At 54.0% G+C, this 19,047-nt stretch overlaps 3 protein-coding genes across 5 annotated transcripts in view; 1 reads left to right on the top strand and 2 right to left on the bottom strand.

The window, feature by feature from the left end:
* IFT172 (intraflagellar transport 172) overlaps window positions 1-7,647 on the top strand; it is a 38,308-nt gene extending 30,661 nt beyond the window's left edge. For both annotated transcript variants that reach the window (XM_069012009.1, XM_069012008.1), the window contains exons 40-48: window positions 1,172-1,288; window positions 1,740-1,850; window positions 2,622-2,741; window positions 4,147-4,242; window positions 4,926-4,985; window positions 5,744-5,842; window positions 6,253-6,406; window positions 7,167-7,255; window positions 7,490-7,647. In XM_069012009.1, coding sequence (XP_068868110.1) covers window positions 1,172-1,288; window positions 1,740-1,850; window positions 2,622-2,741; window positions 4,147-4,242; window positions 4,926-4,985; window positions 5,744-5,842; window positions 6,253-6,406; window positions 7,167-7,255; window positions 7,490-7,579 — 936 coding nt within the window. In that variant the 3' untranslated portion in view covers window positions 7,580-7,647. The remainder of the gene's footprint in view (window positions 1-1,171; window positions 1,289-1,739; window positions 1,851-2,621; window positions 2,742-4,146; window positions 4,243-4,925; window positions 4,986-5,743; window positions 5,843-6,252; window positions 6,407-7,166; window positions 7,256-7,489) is intronic.
* Window positions 7,648-7,893: 246 nt separating this feature from the next.
* On the bottom strand, window positions 7,894-10,357 carry KRTCAP3 (keratinocyte associated protein 3). 2 transcript variants are annotated; one of them, XR_011149516.1, is made up of 7 exons: window positions 10,113-10,357; window positions 9,976-10,035; window positions 9,220-9,420; window positions 8,872-9,006; window positions 8,471-8,562; window positions 8,224-8,292; window positions 7,894-8,001 (listed from the first exon to the last, which is right to left on the bottom strand). XR_011149516.1 is itself a non-coding variant. In XM_069008694.1 (6 exons), the coding sequence occupies exons 1-5, from the start codon at window positions 10,320-10,322 to the stop codon at window positions 8,479-8,481; spliced, it is 690 nt and encodes a 229-aa protein (XP_068864795.1). In that variant the 5' UTR covers window positions 10,323-10,357; the 3' UTR covers window positions 7,894-8,292; window positions 8,471-8,478. The 2 variants fall into 2 exon arrangements, 1 of the variants encoding a protein (XP_068864795.1); XM_069008694.1 differs by having other exon boundaries at window positions 7,894-8,292.
* A 78-nt stretch (window positions 10,358-10,435) lies between these two features.
* The window catches only part of NRBP1 (nuclear receptor binding protein 1), a 33,985-nt gene continuing 25,373 nt past the window's right edge, over window positions 10,436-19,047 (bottom strand). The window contains exons 8-18 of the mRNA XM_069012007.1: window positions 16,500-16,583; window positions 16,185-16,243; window positions 14,979-15,077; window positions 14,773-14,905; window positions 14,371-14,473; window positions 12,368-12,418; window positions 12,138-12,273; window positions 11,998-12,051; window positions 11,588-11,651; window positions 11,446-11,501; window positions 10,436-11,254 (exon numbers count right to left, since the gene is read on the bottom strand). Coding sequence (XP_068868108.1) covers window positions 11,156-11,254; window positions 11,446-11,501; window positions 11,588-11,651; window positions 11,998-12,051; window positions 12,138-12,273; window positions 12,368-12,418; window positions 14,371-14,473; window positions 14,773-14,905; window positions 14,979-15,077; window positions 16,185-16,243; window positions 16,500-16,583 — 938 coding nt within the window. The 3' untranslated portion in view covers window positions 10,436-11,155. The remainder of the gene's footprint in view (window positions 11,255-11,445; window positions 11,502-11,587; window positions 11,652-11,997; window positions 12,052-12,137; window positions 12,274-12,367; window positions 12,419-14,370; window positions 14,474-14,772; window positions 14,906-14,978; window positions 15,078-16,184; window positions 16,244-16,499; window positions 16,584-19,047) is intronic.

The raw sequence follows: 19,047 nt of genomic DNA, 5'->3' as shown, positions 1-19,047 counted from the left end.
TAGCACTGAAGCCTTTGAAAAGCACTGGGAATGTCTGGGACTGTGGTTTTATAACTTTGGTTCCAGTAACTTAAGTTTGGGTTCTACTAGAGTGAACTTGATGTCTCTTAGACTTGGGCTTCTCTGTGATACAGATGGTCTCTGTTGTAGTCATTGTTCTCTTGTGAGGCTCCCCTACTGATAGGCTGTTTATCAGGAGCCACAGAGAATAACTGCACACTCCATTTAATGGGAAAGACTCGGTAAGTTTATTGTATCAGGCACCACAAGGCCACATTGAGTCTAAGAAGATCTTGGTGTCTGCTCGTGCCTCTAACAGCGCATTAGCATGACCCTTTTCCATAACCAGTGCAGAATATAATCACTTTGACTCAGCTGTTCCACAGTGATTATACAGCAAAAATGTTACATTTATCAAAACAGGTCACATACCAGACTTAATCTTTATCCCAAGCTATACTGAACATGGTGCTTCACCAGCACTCCATCTGGGTGTTTGAGTTCTAGACATCTACTGGGACACCAGTCTTTTTTCTGCATGATAAACTTGCTTCCATTGCTCAGGTTTTAACAAGATTGCACATTTTGTGCCATTTTCTTCCTCTCATTACTATATTTATGCATGTGTGAAGCAGTTCTTTCCTCACTTGAATTTCTATGAGGCCAACAGCAGTCCTCAGCAGTGTCTGTGGGGTCAGCACAGGTATGAGCAGCACTCTAAGAGGGTCTGCAGTCCTGAAGCTGTGACGGCGTGTGGATAATGGACTAGAGCAGCTTTGTAAATTATAAACATCTTCACACAGGATTTTAGTTACTTTCTTTGTTAGACTAAGGGCTGCTTTACAGTTGGTAGCCTTGTTGACACACAGTAGAGGTGCTGCAGCCCTCAGGTGTTTGGCAGTATTCCTTTGGCAAGTGGTGAACAGCTGGAAAACAGCTGTATTTGCATGTGTGAAGGACCAGCACAGCATCAGCTAGCCAAGATAAAGGTGTCAGTGGAGCCCAAATCAAAACCCAGGTGTGCTTAGGGCAGTCTGGCTCTGGTTACCTCTTTCACCCTTTGGGACTCAGGTGTGTGGGGTTGTGCACACATGGCTGGATTCATCCCCACTAAGTGGCAAGTGTTCAGTTCATGAGTCTTATGATGCTGCTTTCCATGTGTCTTCTCCAGAGCTATAAAGTCCTGCACAAGTACATCGCTCTGTATGCAACACACCTGATCTGGGAGGGCAGCTGGGATAAAGCCCTGCGCCTGTATGTGCACCATGGAGCACCTGCCAACTCACAGGTAATGAGGGCAGCACGACATCCCAAGGTGAGCTGTCCCAGTGTGCTGTGATCTGCTGCAAGTCAGGCTCCCAGTCAGAACTGGGATTGCCTGGTGTTCAGCATGTCCAGCCCTGCAGTGGATTCTTACAGAGGGCTGAAGGAAATCCCCTGGCATGTTCTCCACGGGAAGGAACAGGGGACGTTGAGTGTTTGTGTTTGTTTTGAACACCTTGAGCACCAAGTTCAGAACAAAAGGAACCATTTGCCTCTCCAAGAGTACTGGTTGCAGAAAGCATCCTTCCATCCTTTCCTGTTTCCCTGCCTTGTCCTCAGCACCCCTTCTAGCCAGCAATCTCCAGCACTGCCTCTCTGGGAGCCATTTTCTTGGCCTGTGCTTGGCGGCAGGAGAGCTTTAGAGTCTGTTGACTCCCTGTCTGTCTCTTTCCACACTTCTCTCCTTTTTGTTGCAGAATTTCAACATTTATAAGCGTCTCTTTGTGGAGATGGTGAATGCATCTGGCATGAACTGTGCTGAGGCATACTCCAGCTGGGCTGAGCTGCGGGATATGCTCCTTAGTCTGGTAAGTGTGGCCATGGCCACCGCTGCCTGTTCAGCCCCCAGGGGGTCTTGACTGAGCAGGAAGAAGAATCAGTCTCCCGCCAGGTGACATGGGCAGTGTTTTTAGAACACAGGCTCGGGGTAAAGAGCTGGCAGTGTGGACAGCAGGAAAACAGGATCCTGTGAAGTGGATGTGGCTGAGCAAGAGAAGGCAGAGAAGAAGAAGACCCTATGCTGCAGGCCAAATCCGAGGAGTGGGTCTGGACATTGGCCCTTGCAGAGCTCCATGTGTCACTACAACATGGGAGCTATCATGACATATCCTCTTCTCATCCTCCACCCATATTCAGCAGCTTGTGTGGGGAAAGCACAGAGCTACTAAGCGTGAAAAATATGAGTCCTCCCCATCTCCCCATGGATGCTTAGAACCTTCTGCTCCTCATTCCTGTCCAGAACACCTCAGACAGAGCCCATGATTGCCTTTTCTCTATTTCTGTCCCACAAATACCTACTTTGAGCATAAGCAAAATCAAAAAATCCTCCCTTTGTCCATCCAGACTCACCCCTGCTTCCAATGCTGGCTATTGCAGTACTGGTGACTCTTCCTGGCTCCCACAGCCTCCTTCCTTCAGCATGCAGTTGGACCCAGAGCACCCAAGGCCCAGCACTTGCTCAGTCCCAGAGGTGTCTGGATATTTCAGATCCTTCTCTCTCCTGACTTCCCTGGTCTCATGTGGATAAAGAGTGCCCTCGTGCTCTCCTGCTCTCACTTCCTTTCATTTTCTCTTCTCAGTGTGAAAACTTAGTCAAGTCCAGCGAGGCAAACACTCCGGTACATGAGGAGTTTGAGAGGATGCTGCTGATCTCCCACTACTGCGCTACCCGCTCTGCAGCACAGGGCCTGAAGCAGCTGGTGAGGCTTTGAAGTTCCTCTGCCAGGTCACCACCCAGAGCGGGGAACCCCATGGGGATGTGCAGATTCAGGGCTATTCATAGGTTACTATTCCACTTCACAAATCACACATCATGGATGCATGAGAATGGGACTGCAGTAATCTGTCCCAGATTATCTGCAATAATCTGTTACCACTAGCCGGTGAAACTGTAGATGGTCTTCTCTACTTATCATGGGTACTGCCCCAGCCACTGTGGCTGAGCTGTAAACCAGGGGAGGAGCTGATCGATATGCTTGGCATGACATGTGAGAGCAGAGGTGGCAGTAGAAAATTAGGGATCACAAAAAATCTGGTCTTCCCAGGAGAGGGATGGCTTCCTCTCTGCTGTCCTGGGCTCCAAGAGCTGCTGGGCTTCACACATGGTTTTCAGAGCAGATTGTCTGCCCAGGGCTTTGGCAGGTACTGGTCCTGTGCACTGGGCCTCTTGGGGGGCTTTGGGAGCTTGTGGACCTGTGTGGGGGCATTACAAGGCCCTGTGAGTATTTTGGAGTCTCGTGTACACTGGGATTTGTTCTTGATCTCCCTGCTGAACTCTTGATCCATATGGGATTGTGGAATTGTTCTAGAGCTCTGGATGGATGTGGGACTGGAGTTGTGATGGAGAAGGCTGTGAAAAGGAAAGGTTGTGACAGCTAGGACCCCAATGAAAGCCACAGGGGAGATTCGGGCTTCCCCATGGCTCTGTTGTGTGGATGTTGGGGGTCCAGAAACATGTCGGACAACAAGAGCCAAGCCTGATGTCTTGAAAACCTGTACAGATCTCCACAGCTGTGGAATGTTGAGGTGTTGGGCAGTCTATTTGGGACCATGAAGGAGGAGTGGCCTTGACAGTTCTGGTGTGACTATGGGTATCTGGCAGCAGAAAAGTGAAATTACCTTTCAATTCCTCTGCTCCAAAATTCTTACATAAGACAAAACTTACTGAGACTGTGGCTGGAATAGGTTTCTTGGAGAGGTTGGAGAGTCTCCATTCCTTGAGATGGTCAAAACCTGACCAGGCATGTTCCTGAACCTGCTGTAGCTGCTTCTGCTTTGACTGGGGCTAAGGGCAGGATTTGGGAACTGCCAACAATCCCTTCCAGTCAACCTCACCTGTTCTGTGACTCAAGTAGGGGATGTTTGGGTGTGGCTTCTAGTGAAAGCAAGACTTATAAAGCAGAAGAATTTCACCCTCAGGTGATAGTCCCGTGTGGTCTGTAGTGAGGGAACTCAGAGTCAGGACTGAAGTTTTTGACCTTTTTTACTTGTAGGGCTTGTATGGGTGCAGAGTCCTTGCTGTGATTCTGGAGTGATCTCATGAGATCCCTTCCAACCTGTTTTTTCTGTGCTGAATTGTGGCTTTCCTGTCCTCTGTGTCCACAGGACACCATGGTTGCCCAGCTGTCCATTTCCCTGCTGCGCCACACAGATCTGCTCCCTGCAGACAAGGCTTTCTATGAGGCTGGGATAGCTGCCAAGGTAAGAGCTACCTGCCACTGGACCAGAGAAGGGCATAGGGCACCCTGGGCTCAGAGATTCTTGACTTTATCTTCCCAAATCCTCCCTTGGCTGCTGGACTCTGCCACTGGAGGCTGTTCCTCAAGCTGGCCAGACCTCAGCCAGTGAGCAAACGGGACCTACAGACCCAGGGGTGGACAGAGGCCATATTATGGCTCTGTCAGTGTGGATGTGAGACTGCTCAGCTCTGCTCTGCATCACTCAAGTGTCTGACAGTCTGCCCAGGAGTCGTGACACACGGCAAGGACAGCAGCGTGTCCCCACTGCCTGGACCTGGCTGTGCAATAATAGAATCATGGAATGGCTTAGATGGGAAGCGACCTTAAAGCTCATCTTGTTCCATCCCCTGCCTTGGGCAGGGACACCTTCTACTAGAGCAGGCAGCTCCAAGCCCCATGCAGCCTGGTCACAATGCCTGTCTCCATTTTGTGTGACAGCCTGTGGCAGTGAACTGGTTGTCCAAGGAATTCGGTCTTCAGGGATGGCGAGCTGGAATGTGCAGTGTCCTTGTCCATTCCCTGGGCTGCAGGCAGGACACTGTGGCACAAATAGAGCCACATCCTTCCCAGCCATGGCTCTGGGAGAAGAACTGTGGCAGTGAGGATGAGCTGCCCAGTCTCACTTAGGGTTCCTCTCCATACCAGGCAGTCAGCTGGGAGAACATGGCATTTGTCTTCCTGAACCGCTTCCTGGACCTCTCAGATGTGAGTATGGTCTGTGGGGGGAGGGCTGTCTCTCTAAAGTGACAGTGGGCTGTAGGGCCACCACAGACCCCCAGCCTGGCCAGGGCACACCTGAGGCTCCTGTGTGGCAGCACATTGGAGCTTGTACTGATGGAGAGAGCCCCCGAACCCCACTCAGTGTGTCTGGAGAGCAATGGGCGCCCTCACAGTACCTGTGGGAGGACCTGCCATGCCGGGCACCTGCACAGCCCTGCCCAAGTCACCCTGGGCATGCCAATGCCACCATGCACATGGCAGCAAAGAGCACATTGGCCTGACAATTTAGGCCTGAAATCCTCATGGCTGCAGATGCCATTACAGCTTTCAGGGTGATCTCACTCTAGTTGTTCCAACAGAAGAAAAACTACTTGCAGGGTGAAGGCCATGTCCCAGTGCTTTGGCCACTGTGATACAAGACTCGGGAGCCCTCTCAGCCCCTTCCTTGACCAACAGGTTGGCCATCAGAAACACCAAATCCAAGGGAGCTGACAGACCTCACTGTGCCAGACTCCCAAGTGCTGTCAGCAGCTGCTGGGGAAAAACAAAAGTCCCCGATTACATCTTTCCCTTCTTTGATGCCACCTGAATAGGACAGTGTCTGAGAGACACTGCAGAGTGTTGTCATGGATGACAGGAGGGCCTGGTCACCACAGCACGAACAGGCAGGGGCCTCCTCACCATGAATTGTACTGTGAGCTCTACAACTGGCGTTGCCTGGTGCTCTACCACTTCTTTCCCAGGCCATTGAAGAAGGGAACCTGGATTCCCTGGACCATTCTGATTTTCAGAGGACAGACATTCCCTTTGAAGTGCCACTTCCAGCCCATCAGCATGTGTCTGTGAGTGTCACCTGTCTTTCTCAGCTCCTGTGAGGAGTGATGCTGCTTCAGGGCCCTTTGAACAGGGATTGGGGTGAGGCTGGGATTGCAGAGACTGCAGGGGGTGGAAACAGACCCAGCACTGCCACCTTCTGCCTGTCCCCCCACTGCAAGCACACACATGCACAGACGTGTGCACACACCTGTGTACACAAACATGTGTGCACCACACGTGCACATAGCTGTGTACACACATACACACACGCTCTCCAACATACACACACTCAACCACCATTGTGCACCATGCACGTGTGTTGTGTGCACATCATGCACGCCCAAGTCCTGCTCTCTCATGTGCTCCCTGGTGCTGCGGGGCTGCAGCTGGGCAGCAGCATCACAATTCCAGGCCATGCACTGGCCTTTGCCCACAGGAGGAGCAGCGGGAGGAGGTGAGGGACTGGGTGCTCACCATGTCCATGGACCAGCGGCTGGAGCAGGTGCTGCCGCAGGATGAGCGCAACACCTATGAAGCCTCTCTGGTAGCAGCAGGTACCGGCGTGCACTCCCTGCCCTGTGTGCTGACAGGTAAGCTCCAGGCCAGCTCACTCAGACAAGAGATGACACAGTGCCGTGCAGGGAGTGGGAACATGCTGCAGGGTAGGTCTGGGAGGAGGTCTGGGCTGTGCTGTAAGAGGAGTGGAAAGACTGTGTGGCTGTGGGGAACCAGCTCTGCTGGAGGAGATAGGATTCTCTGTTACTGTGGGGGTGAGTGAGTGCTGGAACAGGTTGCACAGCAATTGTGAGATCGCCATCCCTAGAGACAGTCAAAAGCTGTCTGGACACAACCGTGGGCTGGGGTGGCCCTGCCTGAGCAGGAAGTTGAACCATACAGACCCCAGAGCAATTCTGACCTCAGCCACTCTGTGATTCAGTGATGGCTCGGGCTGGCACAGGTCTGCCTAGGGACTCCAGGATGGCCAGCAGAGACAGTTGTGAATGGGCAGCACCTGGTCCTGCTCTGCAGTGCAGAACTTAAAAAGGGTCAGAGATGGGGGAGCAGGGATGGGCCACCAGGAACAGGGCTCTAGCTCCAAAAGTCAGAAGCTGGGTGCCATCATTGGACCTACTCACTTGGGTGTCATTGCCCAAGGGCAGTTCAGCCTTCATTTGATCCTACCACTCTGGGCACTCCTGTTTAATTTTGGTCTCCTAAAGACCAAGGCAGCATTATTCCCAACACACTCTGCTGTTGGGGCAGCCCCAGCCACAGCACAGGGAAAGGGTGCACCAAGTGGGGGTCTGCTGTGGGTCTCAGCTTGTTCTGCATATGTTGCTTTGTGCCCAGGGTACCCAGTGCTAAGAAACAAGATCGAATTGAGGCCAGGCCGAGAAGTGAAGAAGGATGTGTGGTACAAGTTCATGATGGCTGTCAAGGTGAGCCAGAACCCCATAGGCAAGGAGACAGGCTGTGGGTGGGGTTCAGCCCCTCATGCTGACAATACAGCATCCTTCTGGGTGAGCCATTGTCTCAGGGCAGTTCATTGCACTCTCCTGACAGTGCTGCTGGGTGGGGATTAACAGACCCAGTCCTGCCAGTCCATGGGGTGCCTTCAGGCAGGGGGGACAGAGGTGCCCACTTTTAGTGCCAAGGCCTCTCTTGTTTTGCAGACATCCCACAGTCCTGCGGGCCAGGATGTGATCGAGTTCCTCCGACGGTGGTGTGGGGGACTGCCAAGCACCAGCTTCTCATTCCAGTGAGCCCGACTGTGGCAGCTTTCAGGCCTGTTCTTCACCACCTTCCACATCCAATAAACATGTTATCTCAACCCTGCAGTGCTCCTGTTTTCCAGGGGATGCTGAGCCCAGAACACCTGCAGCTGCTGCATACACGTGTCTCAACCCCCACATCCATGGGTGACTGTCACAATGGGACCATGGCTCTGTCAACATCCCTGTGCCTGGGGAGTGGCAAGCAGGGAGATGGGCTCACAGAGTAGCTGCATTCTCCTTCCCTTGGCAGGCCTCACTCCCACCCAGCACTCACCTGGCAGAGCCACTCAGAACAGCCAGTGTGGAAAGGAAAAGTTTATTTATTCAAAAAACTAGAGATCCACACCACAGGGATTCTTCCCCTTCTGTTCCCTGACATGCCTGAGCACAGGCACAGCCAGCTGACATGCCTGCAATGACAACAGGACTTGGGCCCCAGCACCTCTGCCCCCCCCATCCCTGCTGACAGAAACTGACAGCCTTCAGCATACCAGGATGGGCCTGGCAGCTTGGGGAGAGGATGGGAGAGCATCTGGGGCCCACAGCACCTGCTGACCTGCAGGGTCCATCCCAAGTGGGGTGGGGGAGCTGGGGGGAGGGGGGAAGGCACACCTCTCACCCCTGCAGCCCACCTTATGCACACCAACACTGCAGAAGGTGTGACATCACCTTGCTGGATCACAGCACTCCTGCAGCACCACCTGGGAGTGAAGGAGCACGTGTCAGTGTCAGGCTGTGCTGCAGGGCCCAGCATCATGCTGACTCCTCTGCCCATGTTCTTAGGAAGAGGTGTTTTGGGGGGGCTAGTGTAGGCATGGACCCTCTTGATGGCAGAGCCTGCTCTCCCTGTCCCAAGTACAGCCCACGTGGTGTGCTCACCTCTCCAGCTACACATGAGACTGAGCAAGTCCTGCCAGGAGCTGCTGCCTCTCACGGGGTGGCTTCTCTATTGTTGCATTTGGCCTGGCCAGCTAGAGAGGAAAAAAAAGACAAAAAAGAAGTGGAGTGGGACAAGGATATGTGATGGGCAGTGTTCTCACAAGAAAAGAACAGGCCTGGCTACCAAGGGGATGAAGAAGAGGGTCCCTCTGCAACTCCCCATGAAGGGCTGCTGGTCTGGCACCCAGGCTGGCTAGAAGAGGTTCCAACTCAGCATCACCCCCCAGTAGTCCTGCACAGCCTCGTTGTTCCCAGCAGAACCCAGCACCTTCCAAATGCAGCACAAAGGCAGCAATCATGGGGGAGATACAGGGAGATCCGTCCAGCTCAACACGGCGTACCTGCTCTTTGCCATAGCTGTGTGCACAGGGCCCGATGCCCTGGAAGACTAGAGCCACCAAACAGCACCTGCCCGACAGCACAGCTTCTGCAGCTGCCAGCAGCAAGGAGGGGAACCAGAGGGCCAGGGCTGTGTCCTGTGGAGCAGGGGATCAGAGGAACGTGGGCACTGCACCAGGCCATCTGAACACACTCAGCAGAGACTGTGTGGGCACCAGGGGAAAGAAGGGGGAGAGGGAGAGAGAAGGGAAGCAGGAGGGAGAGTGAGAGAGAAAAGAGACGAGAGGAAGCAGAGACAAAGAGGCTGATGATGAGAGGACCGGGGGTGTGCAGTGACCCTGCAGACTCACATAGATGCGCGTAGTGTTGAAGGGACAGTCATTAGTCGCAATGGCTGAACGGGCATCCATGGGCAGCGCGGAGCTGTTGCAGCCCCTGACCAGGTGTGTGCCCCGGCTGTGCACCGTGAGGGCAACGGCCAGCGCCAGCCCCACACTGCACGCGGTGGACAGGAGGCAGTTCAGCAGAGATACGCTCAGCAGGGTCCAGTGCTGCAGGCAGCAAGAATACGAGTGGGACTGGCACGAGCGTGGGGAAACGCTCAGGCCGGGCACCTACGTCTCTGCAGAGCTGCTCCCCCGAGGGAGCACACACCATCTCTTGCCTCTTCCAGGATGGCTCAGCCTTGCCCTCGGATGAGGCTCTCGCACCTTCTGCATCCTTCACCCCCTGTGAGCTCGGCACCACTGGACGCCCCTTCCCTCGGGCTCGGTGGAGACCCCCGCACAGGCCACACAGGCTCAGCCGAGTGCCGGGAGCCCCCCAGTCGCAGCCCAGCCCGGCGCACCCCGAACCCTGTCCGCCCACTCTGCGAGCCCACGCAGGACCCCCGACCCGGCTGCAGCTTCTCGAAGCGCTTCTGCTCCAGGACGGTGCACCCACTGCTCCCACCCTCCCGGGGCCGAGCCGGGCACAGGCGACACGTGCAGCTCCGGCCGCCGACGCGGAAGGAGCTCGCGGGGCCAAGGTCCAGGGGAGCGGCTGCCGGCGAGGCAGGGCCGCGCCGAGGCCCCCCCGCCCGCTCGGCCCCACAGCCCCGCACTCACCAGGGCCGCCCGGGACAGGTTGTGCGACACCAGGATGGCGACGATGCCCGCCGCGATGCTCTGCGGGGAGACCTGCGCTCAGCAGGGCCCGGGCAGGGCAGGGCCCGCCGCCCCCCGCCCGGTCCGGCCCCGCTCACCAGCAGCCCCGAGCACACCGACACCACGTTGGCCGCCGCGTATTCGGGGGTGACAGCGCGGCGGGTGCCGGCCACATGCCGCAAGACCGAGCCGTGCACGATAGCGCCCAGCACGAGGCTGCCGTGGCCCAGCACGATCAGCCCCAGTCCCGTGCGCATCAGCCGCCGCGGCTCCGCCAGCGCTCCCGGACCCCGCTGCCCCCGGGCCATGGCTGCCGCCGCCGCCCCGCTGCGCGCCACCGCCCTCGCCCCGCCCCGGGGAAGGGACGGGCGGCCTCGGCCCGGCCCCCCCGCCCCGCCCGGAAAGAGGCGGCACTCGCGTATTTACAAAACAGTTTATTAAAAATAGGAAATGATAGAAATGAGATGCAGGAGCCGCGGCTCAGCCCCGCTGCGCGCCGGGACGAGCCTGGGCCCCGGGGCCGCTGCAGGCCCGGGAGTTCGCGGAAGGGCGGGGGGGCTGCAGGGGCCGCGGGGCCGCAGCCCGGGGCCAGCACACGCCGCGGCCCCAGGCGGGTGCGAACCAGTAAACAAAGTGCAGCCGGGGGCGGGAGCGAAGCGCCGGGCGGGGACGGGGGGACGAAACCGGCCACCCCTAGGCCCAAGGCGCGGGAATGGGGGGGAGTGACGGGGGGTGCAGGGCTTAGGAGCTCACCCCTGCTTACCTTTAAATAAAAAATAAAAAAAAAAAAAGAAAAAAAAAAGAAAAAACCCATTTCTGTGCTGTGCAAAAGACACTTTGTACAATTCAAACAGAACAAACTCCATGCACATGAATGGGGCTGCAGAACACCCCAAGCCAGGCCTCAGCTCCGCAGCACAACCTGGCAAATCCCAACAAAAACAGGGCTGGAAATAATACTGATGCGCAAAGTCCCCTTTATGAGGCGGGCAGGGAGGACTGTCGCTGAGCCCAGCCACGGCACATGCAGGATGAGCTTCCAAGCACTGCAGCTGGGGTCTTGCGGATGCCCGACAGTGGTGGGCAGACACAGATAGGTCGCAGGCAGCGAGGCCACGCTGGCTGCCCAGGAGCCATGGGGTTAAGATGATACAGTCACTGCCGTCAGGGCTCCATTCCGAGTGTAGTAGAACTTGCTAAATGCCTCTTCAAGTAAACAGGTGAGTCTGCTCTGGTCAGCCTGGGGGGAACAAAGATAGTCAGGGGTAAGCCCCATCCACTCAAAGCTGAGAGCATGGCTGGAGTCCCCCAGGACAGGGACATGGCTTATTTCTCCTGCCTCCCCCTCCCCAAAAAGGGCTGATGTGGCATAAACCATTGAACTCTGAAAAAGAAACACAGGCCTATAGTCCTACCTGAGCCCCTGCTTACCTCACTGATGAATCCAAGCTGGACTAGTTCAGCTGCCAGCTCCTGGATGTTGTCATCTGCAACACAAGGAAAGGTGTCAGTCCTTGGGTCCAAGGGTGCTGTTGGCCCCAGTGAACCTCGGCAGGGGCAGAAGGGTACTTACTGGGCTGCAGGTCACAGCTCAAGTGTCGATTCAACTTGTCTTCCAGTTTCAGCAGCAGTGTCAGCTGCAGGGCAAAGAAATTCTCATGAGGGACTGCAGTCCTGCAGGCTGCCACGGCAAGCTCAAAGCAACCCTAGAAATGCTCCCTGGGATGGGAACCACCCCTCCAGAGCCCCACAGGGATCTAAAAGAACAGCCACTGCCAGTTCCATCCTAAACTGCAGCTGGCAGCATCATCCTGCGCTGGAAGCCAGGTCAGCAGCAGGTACAGGCCTGGCTCAGGCTCTGGGTCCTGACAGTGGCAGCTGTAGCAGTGCAGGGGTTACCCCAGGCACCTGCAGCACATCAGAGCCATGAGCCCTGCACAGCTGCCCCAGCCTCCCCCAGCTCAGCCAGACGTAGAAACATACGTGGTGCTTCACCCCCTCCTCCACGGACTCGATGTTGCACTGCATCAGTACCACCTGGAACAGAGGCACAGACCCCATAAGCAGCTGCCCCACACACCTGCCTGGCGATGGGAGTGGGAGACGGAGCCCCCAGCGCTCACCTTGCGGGTCTCCACCTCAGCGGGCTCTGGAGTTGGGGTTTTCACTGACGGGGGAGCAATGGGAGATTTCACCACGACCTGCTGAGGCTGCTGGGGTCGTGGCATCCCAAAAGCTGTGAGGGGATAGATTCCATTCCTACAAGGAAGGAGCAGCATCTCAGGTTACACCTCTCCAAATTTTTTCCAGTCTCCCACACAATGAAAGGTGTCTTTTAAAAAGCCCCTCTTACCTCACATCCTCCAGGAACTTGTCCAGCTCCAGAGCTGGAGATTGTGAGAAACTGTAAAACAAAATGTCCTGAGATGAGAAATCATCTCACAGTACCATCCACTTGGGTCTCTTGGGGTACAGTTTCAAATCCCCATGTCCTGAGCTGTGTCCATGGGCAGGATGGGTGTGGACAGAGGCAGCTATTGGTGTGACAAGCTCTAATCTTCCCTTAAGGACACAACTATCCATAGGAGCTAAGGATGAGGCAGCAGTTATGGCAGAGCCAGTGTCACATCCCTCAGAACTGTCCAACACACAGTTATTTGGCCCAATGACACCGTTCCTGGCGAGGTGTTTCACAAACACCTGCCGTACCAGGTCCCTGGTTGCAACAAACACTTGGAACAGCCAAACCCCTGTCTCAAGGCTGCTCTGAAGCATTGCAGAGATGAGGCAAGGACTGCAAAGCTGCTGGAAGCCTGACAGGATATCCACAAGTGCTTTGCGGTCCCACAAGTCTGGTATGGGCTGCATACCCGCCTCAGCTCCCACACCACTCCGCAGCCCCTCCCACACCCCCAGCAGCTGGGATCATCCCAGCAGTAGTTTTCAACAAAAATTTACAACTTTTTTCTGGCAGCTTGGTTTGCATGACAGTCTCATGAACCATCCAGAAATGATGCTGACATTTCAAGTCGTTGCTGCTTTCTTTTCCAGCACCTCTGAGGTACAGCACTACCAAAAAGCGAGTTCCAGGCTGGCACCCATAGACAGCCAAGCCTGCAGAGATTGACATCCCATGTATGTAAACGATCTCTCTTGCACAGCTTTGGCTGTTCACTTGTTGACCTCCATTTTGAACTTATATCAAGAACATTCCAAAGGGAATTCCATACTACTGTTTCCTAGTGCTGTGACAACTGGAACCTCGGGTTTTTGAAGGGTCTCTGTGGCCCAGAGAGCTACTTAAATGGATGGAGGTGTTCTTCCTTGTCATCTTGGTTACTCTTGTTCAGCAGCCTGAGCATCCCAGAACTCTGGGCTCCCCTGGAAGCACCCTAGGCTTCTCTGGGAATACAGTATTCACATCTTAGTCTTCAGCTAATCCCTCGACTAGCCAAGGCTTTGTTATCCAAAATGTACATCACTTTTTGGCACTCTGCTTGCTCCATACATATTACAGTCACTCCCTCAGGGAGCCTCCCCTACGGTGTAGGTAGTGCTGTGTGTCACTGACAGCTGCCTCAACTGCCTTTCCCTGTGCATACTGTGGAATAAGAAGCTCCATTAGGAAAATGCTGAGGAACCCTTTCTTTGAAGTGCTGGACACCATCTGGCTAGCCTGTGATTGGTCAGAGCACCTCCTCAAACTGTTCAGCCATGTTTTGCTGGGGACTGATCCAACTACAGTGTGTTCATTTCACCCCCCCATTCTGGGGAACAATTCATCTCAGCTGCAAATAATCTGCTCTCAGGACATGGGTGCAAGGTCTCCTTCCACCCAGGAATCATCCTCCCCAGAAGTGTGTGTGCCCAGACAGTGACTGCTGCTTCACCTCCATCTTCACCAGCTCCCATTGGCACCCAGTTGTTGGGGTTCCTCCCCCCTGCCATGGGGTCCTGGGAGAGGGAACCCTGGGGTAGAGGCACGGCCCAGGCACGGGGTCTCCCTGCTCCCCGGTCACATGTACCCTAATCCTGTTCACCACTGGTTATTTTGTGTTCCCCTGCCTGGGGAAGACCCTGCTGGTCCCATGATTAAGAGTTCCTGGGCTGGACCCCAGCCATGTGGCTGGAGAATAAAGATCTCTGAAACTTCTATCAAGAATGGGTCCCTATTTCTTTCCACAGGCCTCGCTGCCTAATGCATGTTGCAGGAGACCCCACTGCAACACCCCGTCAGTGGTGAAACACCAACACTGAGCTGATGTGCAGAGTCCCAGGCAGAGCCTGTGGTGCTCACACCAGTGCCCCAGCACTGCTTCCCTGGGCAGCCCTCCTGAGCACACCATGGGGACTCACATCATCTTGACTCCTTCCCTGTCCTCATGATTGATCTCTGCCAACACTGCGTTCATGTCAAGGTTTTTGGTCATTTCTTCTAAAGCATTTTCAGGAATCATATCTATTAAAAAAAAGGAGTAAATTAGAGCAATTGCAGTTCCTCTCCAGCCTCAGAAAAGCAATGAAAAGTGCAGAGGCCTTATGCACTCCGATGCTCTCGGAGCAGGTCTGGCACCATGGCCCTCCTGGCCCCACAGCAATCACAGCCACATCTGACAGCCAGGTACCTGCAGAGCAGCAGGGGGGTGGGGAGGGGTGTTCCCAGGGTGCCAGCTCAGTGGGGTGAGCACTGACAGCTCAGCAAAGCTCTGCAGAGCACTGACTGATGTGGGGACGTGGCTCCCAGGGCTCTGTACTCACGCTGGTGCCCAACGATGCAGTGAGCAGCCAACAGCTTCAGCGATGGCACCTCAAACAGCGCCTGGTGGAACAGGAGCTCCCGGGCCGTGGGGCGCCTGCCAGGGTCCTGTTCTAGACACTTCTGAATGAACTCCTAAAGACAAAACCTGCGTGAGACAACAAGCAATGCCACCAGAGCAATTCAGGGCGCTGACCCCCTGGCTCACCCGCTGCAGGGGATCCTCCAGCAGCTGGATGGCACTGTTGATGGCCTCCTGCGGCACATAGGACGACTCCCCGTTCCCCTGGATCTCCAGCACCGCCATCTGCAAACAGAGTAGAGCATCAGACTCCACTGGGAATGGCAGACTGCATGGGAGATAGGCTCAAGGAGACCACTGCCAAGCATGAGATCACCACAGCCAAGTTGTTTGGGGGTACTTAAGGTCACATTTGGAGAGACAGAGAGAATGGCTGTCTCATTACAACAGCTTGCACCTAGCACTGCAAAAGACTGCCGGGGAGCCCTGGGAGCTCTGCCAGCAACAACCTGGACAGTAAGTGTCTCCATTCTGAACCTCATGATTCATTGGCCTGTCATTCTGTTTGATAATTCCATAATGAAGCGGTGACTGGATCACTGCCAGGATCTGACAGTGTCCCTTCTGGTTCTGTGAATAGCTCTGCATTACAGAACAAGAGCAGCACACAACACATCAAGAATGGGCTCCAGCCAACTACACAGACATTGATTCCCAGTTAGAAAAGGCTGGAAAATATTGCAGAGAACATCTCTGCATTCAGCTTAAGTTTTGTTTCCTAAAAGTTGCATCTTTCCACAGTTCTCTTCCTGCTTCACTTACGGAACGTGCAGCACAGGTTGAGGGTTCCTTGTGTTGGCTCTTTCTGACAATTCTCAGAAAATACACCTAACAACAACTCCCATTACCTGGACTTGGACCTACTGACTGCAAGGACAGAGGAAGCACAAAGCTGCTACGACCAGGTATGTCAGACACATTGACTGCAATCAGCATCTGTATCAGATGGCCACAGGATAGCCCAGAAAAAGTGATAGACTGCAGCTGTCCTCTGTTCCAGACACCCCAGGCACTGAGCACATACATAACAGCTTGCAGCAGTGACTATTCCTTCCAGTCAGTGTGTCCCACCTCAGGACTGGCTAAGACCTGCTAAGTAATTCATTACCTGTTAGGAATTTCGGGAAGAACTGCAAATCACTGAGCCATTTACTTCTCAGTGAGGCACTTGGGGGAGCCTCCATAGGGATCCCTCCAAGGCAAAGTGCACTTGGCTCTGAGCAAAAAACACACTTGTTACCGAGCAAACCCACGCATGGCCACAGCCTTTCCAGAGCTATCTCCTTCCTGAGATTCATCACTTCTGTCCTACAGCCCATGTTCAACACTTACCTCCAGTGCACACATCCCAAAGGAGTAGATGTCCACAGCAGTGGTGACATTGGCAACTTCTGTAACACAGAAATAGCACTGTTATCAGTCAGCTCTTCACTCAGCAGCACCACTGCACCAGGCTGGGACAGTCCTGCAGCTTCTGCCTCCTCTGCTACCAAAGAACAGAGATGAAGCATTTCAGCAGGCAAATGGCTCAGAACTGTTAATGTGCCATCTGTCAGGAGCCTGGAGCTGAGAGCAAGGTGCAGAGCAGCTTGGAAGCATCATTAAGGCCAAAAAAACCCTGGGCTTGCAGCCACAGCCACGCCATACCTCCATATTCCGGGGCAAAGAAGTGCAGGTTCTTCTGCTCCTCACGACAGGTCTTCACATGGTTGTTAATTGTGTCTGGTGCCACTAGAAGAAAACCAGGAATGCTTAGAATACAGGAAACCATAGCCCATTCCTGATGAAATCCCAGGGAACACCTGCAACTCCAGGCCCTTGGTGCCCAAAGAGGCAGAATGGTGGCATTAAGGTGACTCTTCAAAGTCCTCATCTCTTGTCACCTGCCCCAATACAGTCCTGCATTGTTTCCTCGGCAGCTTAGCATCACTCTCCAAGGGAAAACCTGGAGACCACAGCTGCTGCCTACTGGGAAGACAAGCTGGGAACAACTCCCAGTTGAAATGCCTAAATTCAATCAGATCTATAGCATTTGTCACAAGCAACTCGTTCAGAAGAGCAGCCTAAGGAACAGCCAGAGATGCCAAGGTCACTGCAGTTGGGTCACCACCTCGGGGTTCTGGGAGGCTGGACCTACCAGGCGTCTCTTCCACTTATCAGGAGGATCCTGGTGCCAAAGTACCTCCAGACAAGAATCAGGCCAAGCTGCTGAAGGAGGGGAGGTGCCCACCCAGACAGCAGAACCTCCCAGCAGCCAGCACCTCCACAAACCACTCGGAGCTATGGGGAGGAAATAACTCGCAGCCACAACAACAGTGAGCAGAGCACAAATATGGATGCCCATGAAAGATAAGCCTTTGGGACAGCCACCTCTGCAGAGACTGAAAACAACTCTCCAAAACTAAGCAGCTGTCTCTGTCAGGGAGAAACACTGAGGTGGGCAGGGGGCACAGAGCCACCACCCATTTGAAGCTCTACTGTCACACTGGAATGTGCCCAGTCCCAGAGTCTCAGGCCCATGTTCCACCTGGTCACCCTCCCGGACAATCAAAATCGGTCCTGGTCTGTACTCGCACAATGTGGGCTGACACAGGACGTGCCAAACCACTTGTATTTTTCCACACCCAAGAGGATTCCCAGCTGAGTGACTAGTTACCAGTCTCAGAGGAAAGATGTTCTTTGGGCTCTAGTCAGACAAGAAGTATCTCCCTCAGTAACTCAGCTCAGTCTTGCTGCGTCACACATACCCAATCATATAACCTGATCCGAGCACTGGAAGCAGAGCTTGCTCCAATAGCCAGGGGCTTCTTTACCAACCAACCATTCACAAGTAACTGCTTTCTGTTCCCTGTGTTACCTCTGATCCTAGGAGTCCAGCAAGGTGACTTCATTCCTAGTGCTCACCTGTTCCCAGACATCACCAGATCCTCCTACCTTCACATCACCAAGCAGCATAAGCTACATTCTTTGCCTTCTCCTAGGACCTGTTCTGTTTTCCCAGTGACACTGACTGCTTTAGACAAGTTCTAGCCATGGCCATGCACAATCACACCAGTTCTCTCTACTGGGGACTCTGACCCAAAGGATCTCAACACCCCCCCACATGACAAGAAGCTCGAAGCCTCCCTTGAGGGGCCAGCAAATGCCTGATCCTCATCAGTACCCAAATGATGAGCTCTGGACTTTTATGCACCTTTGTATTTTACATTCCTGAGTCAGTTACAACTGGAGTTTGTCCAGTCCTATGGACTGGACAGGATGTGTTCCTGTGCTGCTGGAGCCAACCCCTTAGCCCCAACCCTGTCACCACACATCCATCCAGTGCCAGACTTGGAACACAGAGTAAAGCACCTATGGCTTGTCCAGCACACTGGGTTCTCATACCAGGCCTTCTAAAGAGAGTATTTAAGGCTTCAGAAACCCTTCTGTTCTAACATCAAATTTATATTGTTGTTTATGGGATCCTGGATGTCTCTGTGCCCAATGCAGTGTACAGGAACTATCATAGAGATGTTTGTGATACATGTTAAACCTGCTGCTGCTGCAGGCATGTCAGAGGGATTCCCAGTGGTGAACTAGACAATCTGGAGAGACAAAATAACTTATTTTTTAACTCTTCTATTCGTTCTGCCTTTCTTATCAGTAAAACACATTGCAAGAGGAAACAGGAACCAAAAACTCAACAACCTGGTCCTGCCAAATATGGAGCAGAACCAGCCAAGGATAAAGTCACCCTCCACACAATGTTGTGATCAGCTTCATTTTCCAGTGTGTCTTTAAAACCTATTAATACCACATGTTGGATGGCAAGGGCCAGTCCACTATCCAGGCACTCTGTTCTTGGCTCCTGAGCCCATTTAAGGACAGGGATGAGGCAGTAATCAATCACAGAACAGATTATCAAGAGAAAGCTCAGCAGTGACAGCTGATGCACTCCCATACCAGACAGGCAGGTAGAGTGGAAGCCCAGCCTCTATCTACAGTGTCCTCAATGAGGTCCAGCCAGCCTTGATAATGAGCTACTCTGCATCCAGGTCTTACAGACCTTCTGCAGTAGCACCAGCATTTCTGGAAAGAACCAAGCTCACCCTGTCTGTGGGAACCTCCAACTCAGATACACAGAACTGACACACAGGCAGCTCTGAATTTGCTGCTGTGGGTCAGCCAGGGACCTGTCCCCTCTGGTACTCTGGTC

Source organism: Aphelocoma coerulescens, chromosome 3, assembly GCF_041296385.1.
Source record: "Aphelocoma coerulescens isolate FSJ_1873_10779 chromosome 3, UR_Acoe_1.0, whole genome shotgun sequence".
Taxonomy (NCBI): Eukaryota; Metazoa; Chordata; class Aves; order Passeriformes; family Corvidae; genus Aphelocoma; species Aphelocoma coerulescens.
Note: the sequence above shows the minus strand (reverse complement) of the source record. Positions and strands in the feature narration are given on the sequence as shown.

What these genes read in the sequence shown, in the direction of transcription:
- KRTCAP3 (XM_069008694.1), bottom strand. Translation starts at nt 10,322, where the DNA reads ATGGCCCGGGGGCAGCGGGGTCCGGGAGCGCTGGCGGAGCCGCGGCGG. An exon ending in CGGTGTGCTCGGGGCTGCTG is followed by an intron (nt 10,036 to 10,112) that starts GTGAGCGGGGCC and finishes GTCTCCCCGCAG; the next exon opens with AGCATCGCGGCGGGCATCGT. An exon ending in ACAGCTATGGCAAAGAGCAG is followed by an intron (nt 8,563 to 8,871) that starts GTACGCCGTGTT and finishes TTTCCTCTCTAG; the next exon opens with CTGGCCAGGCCAAATGCAAC.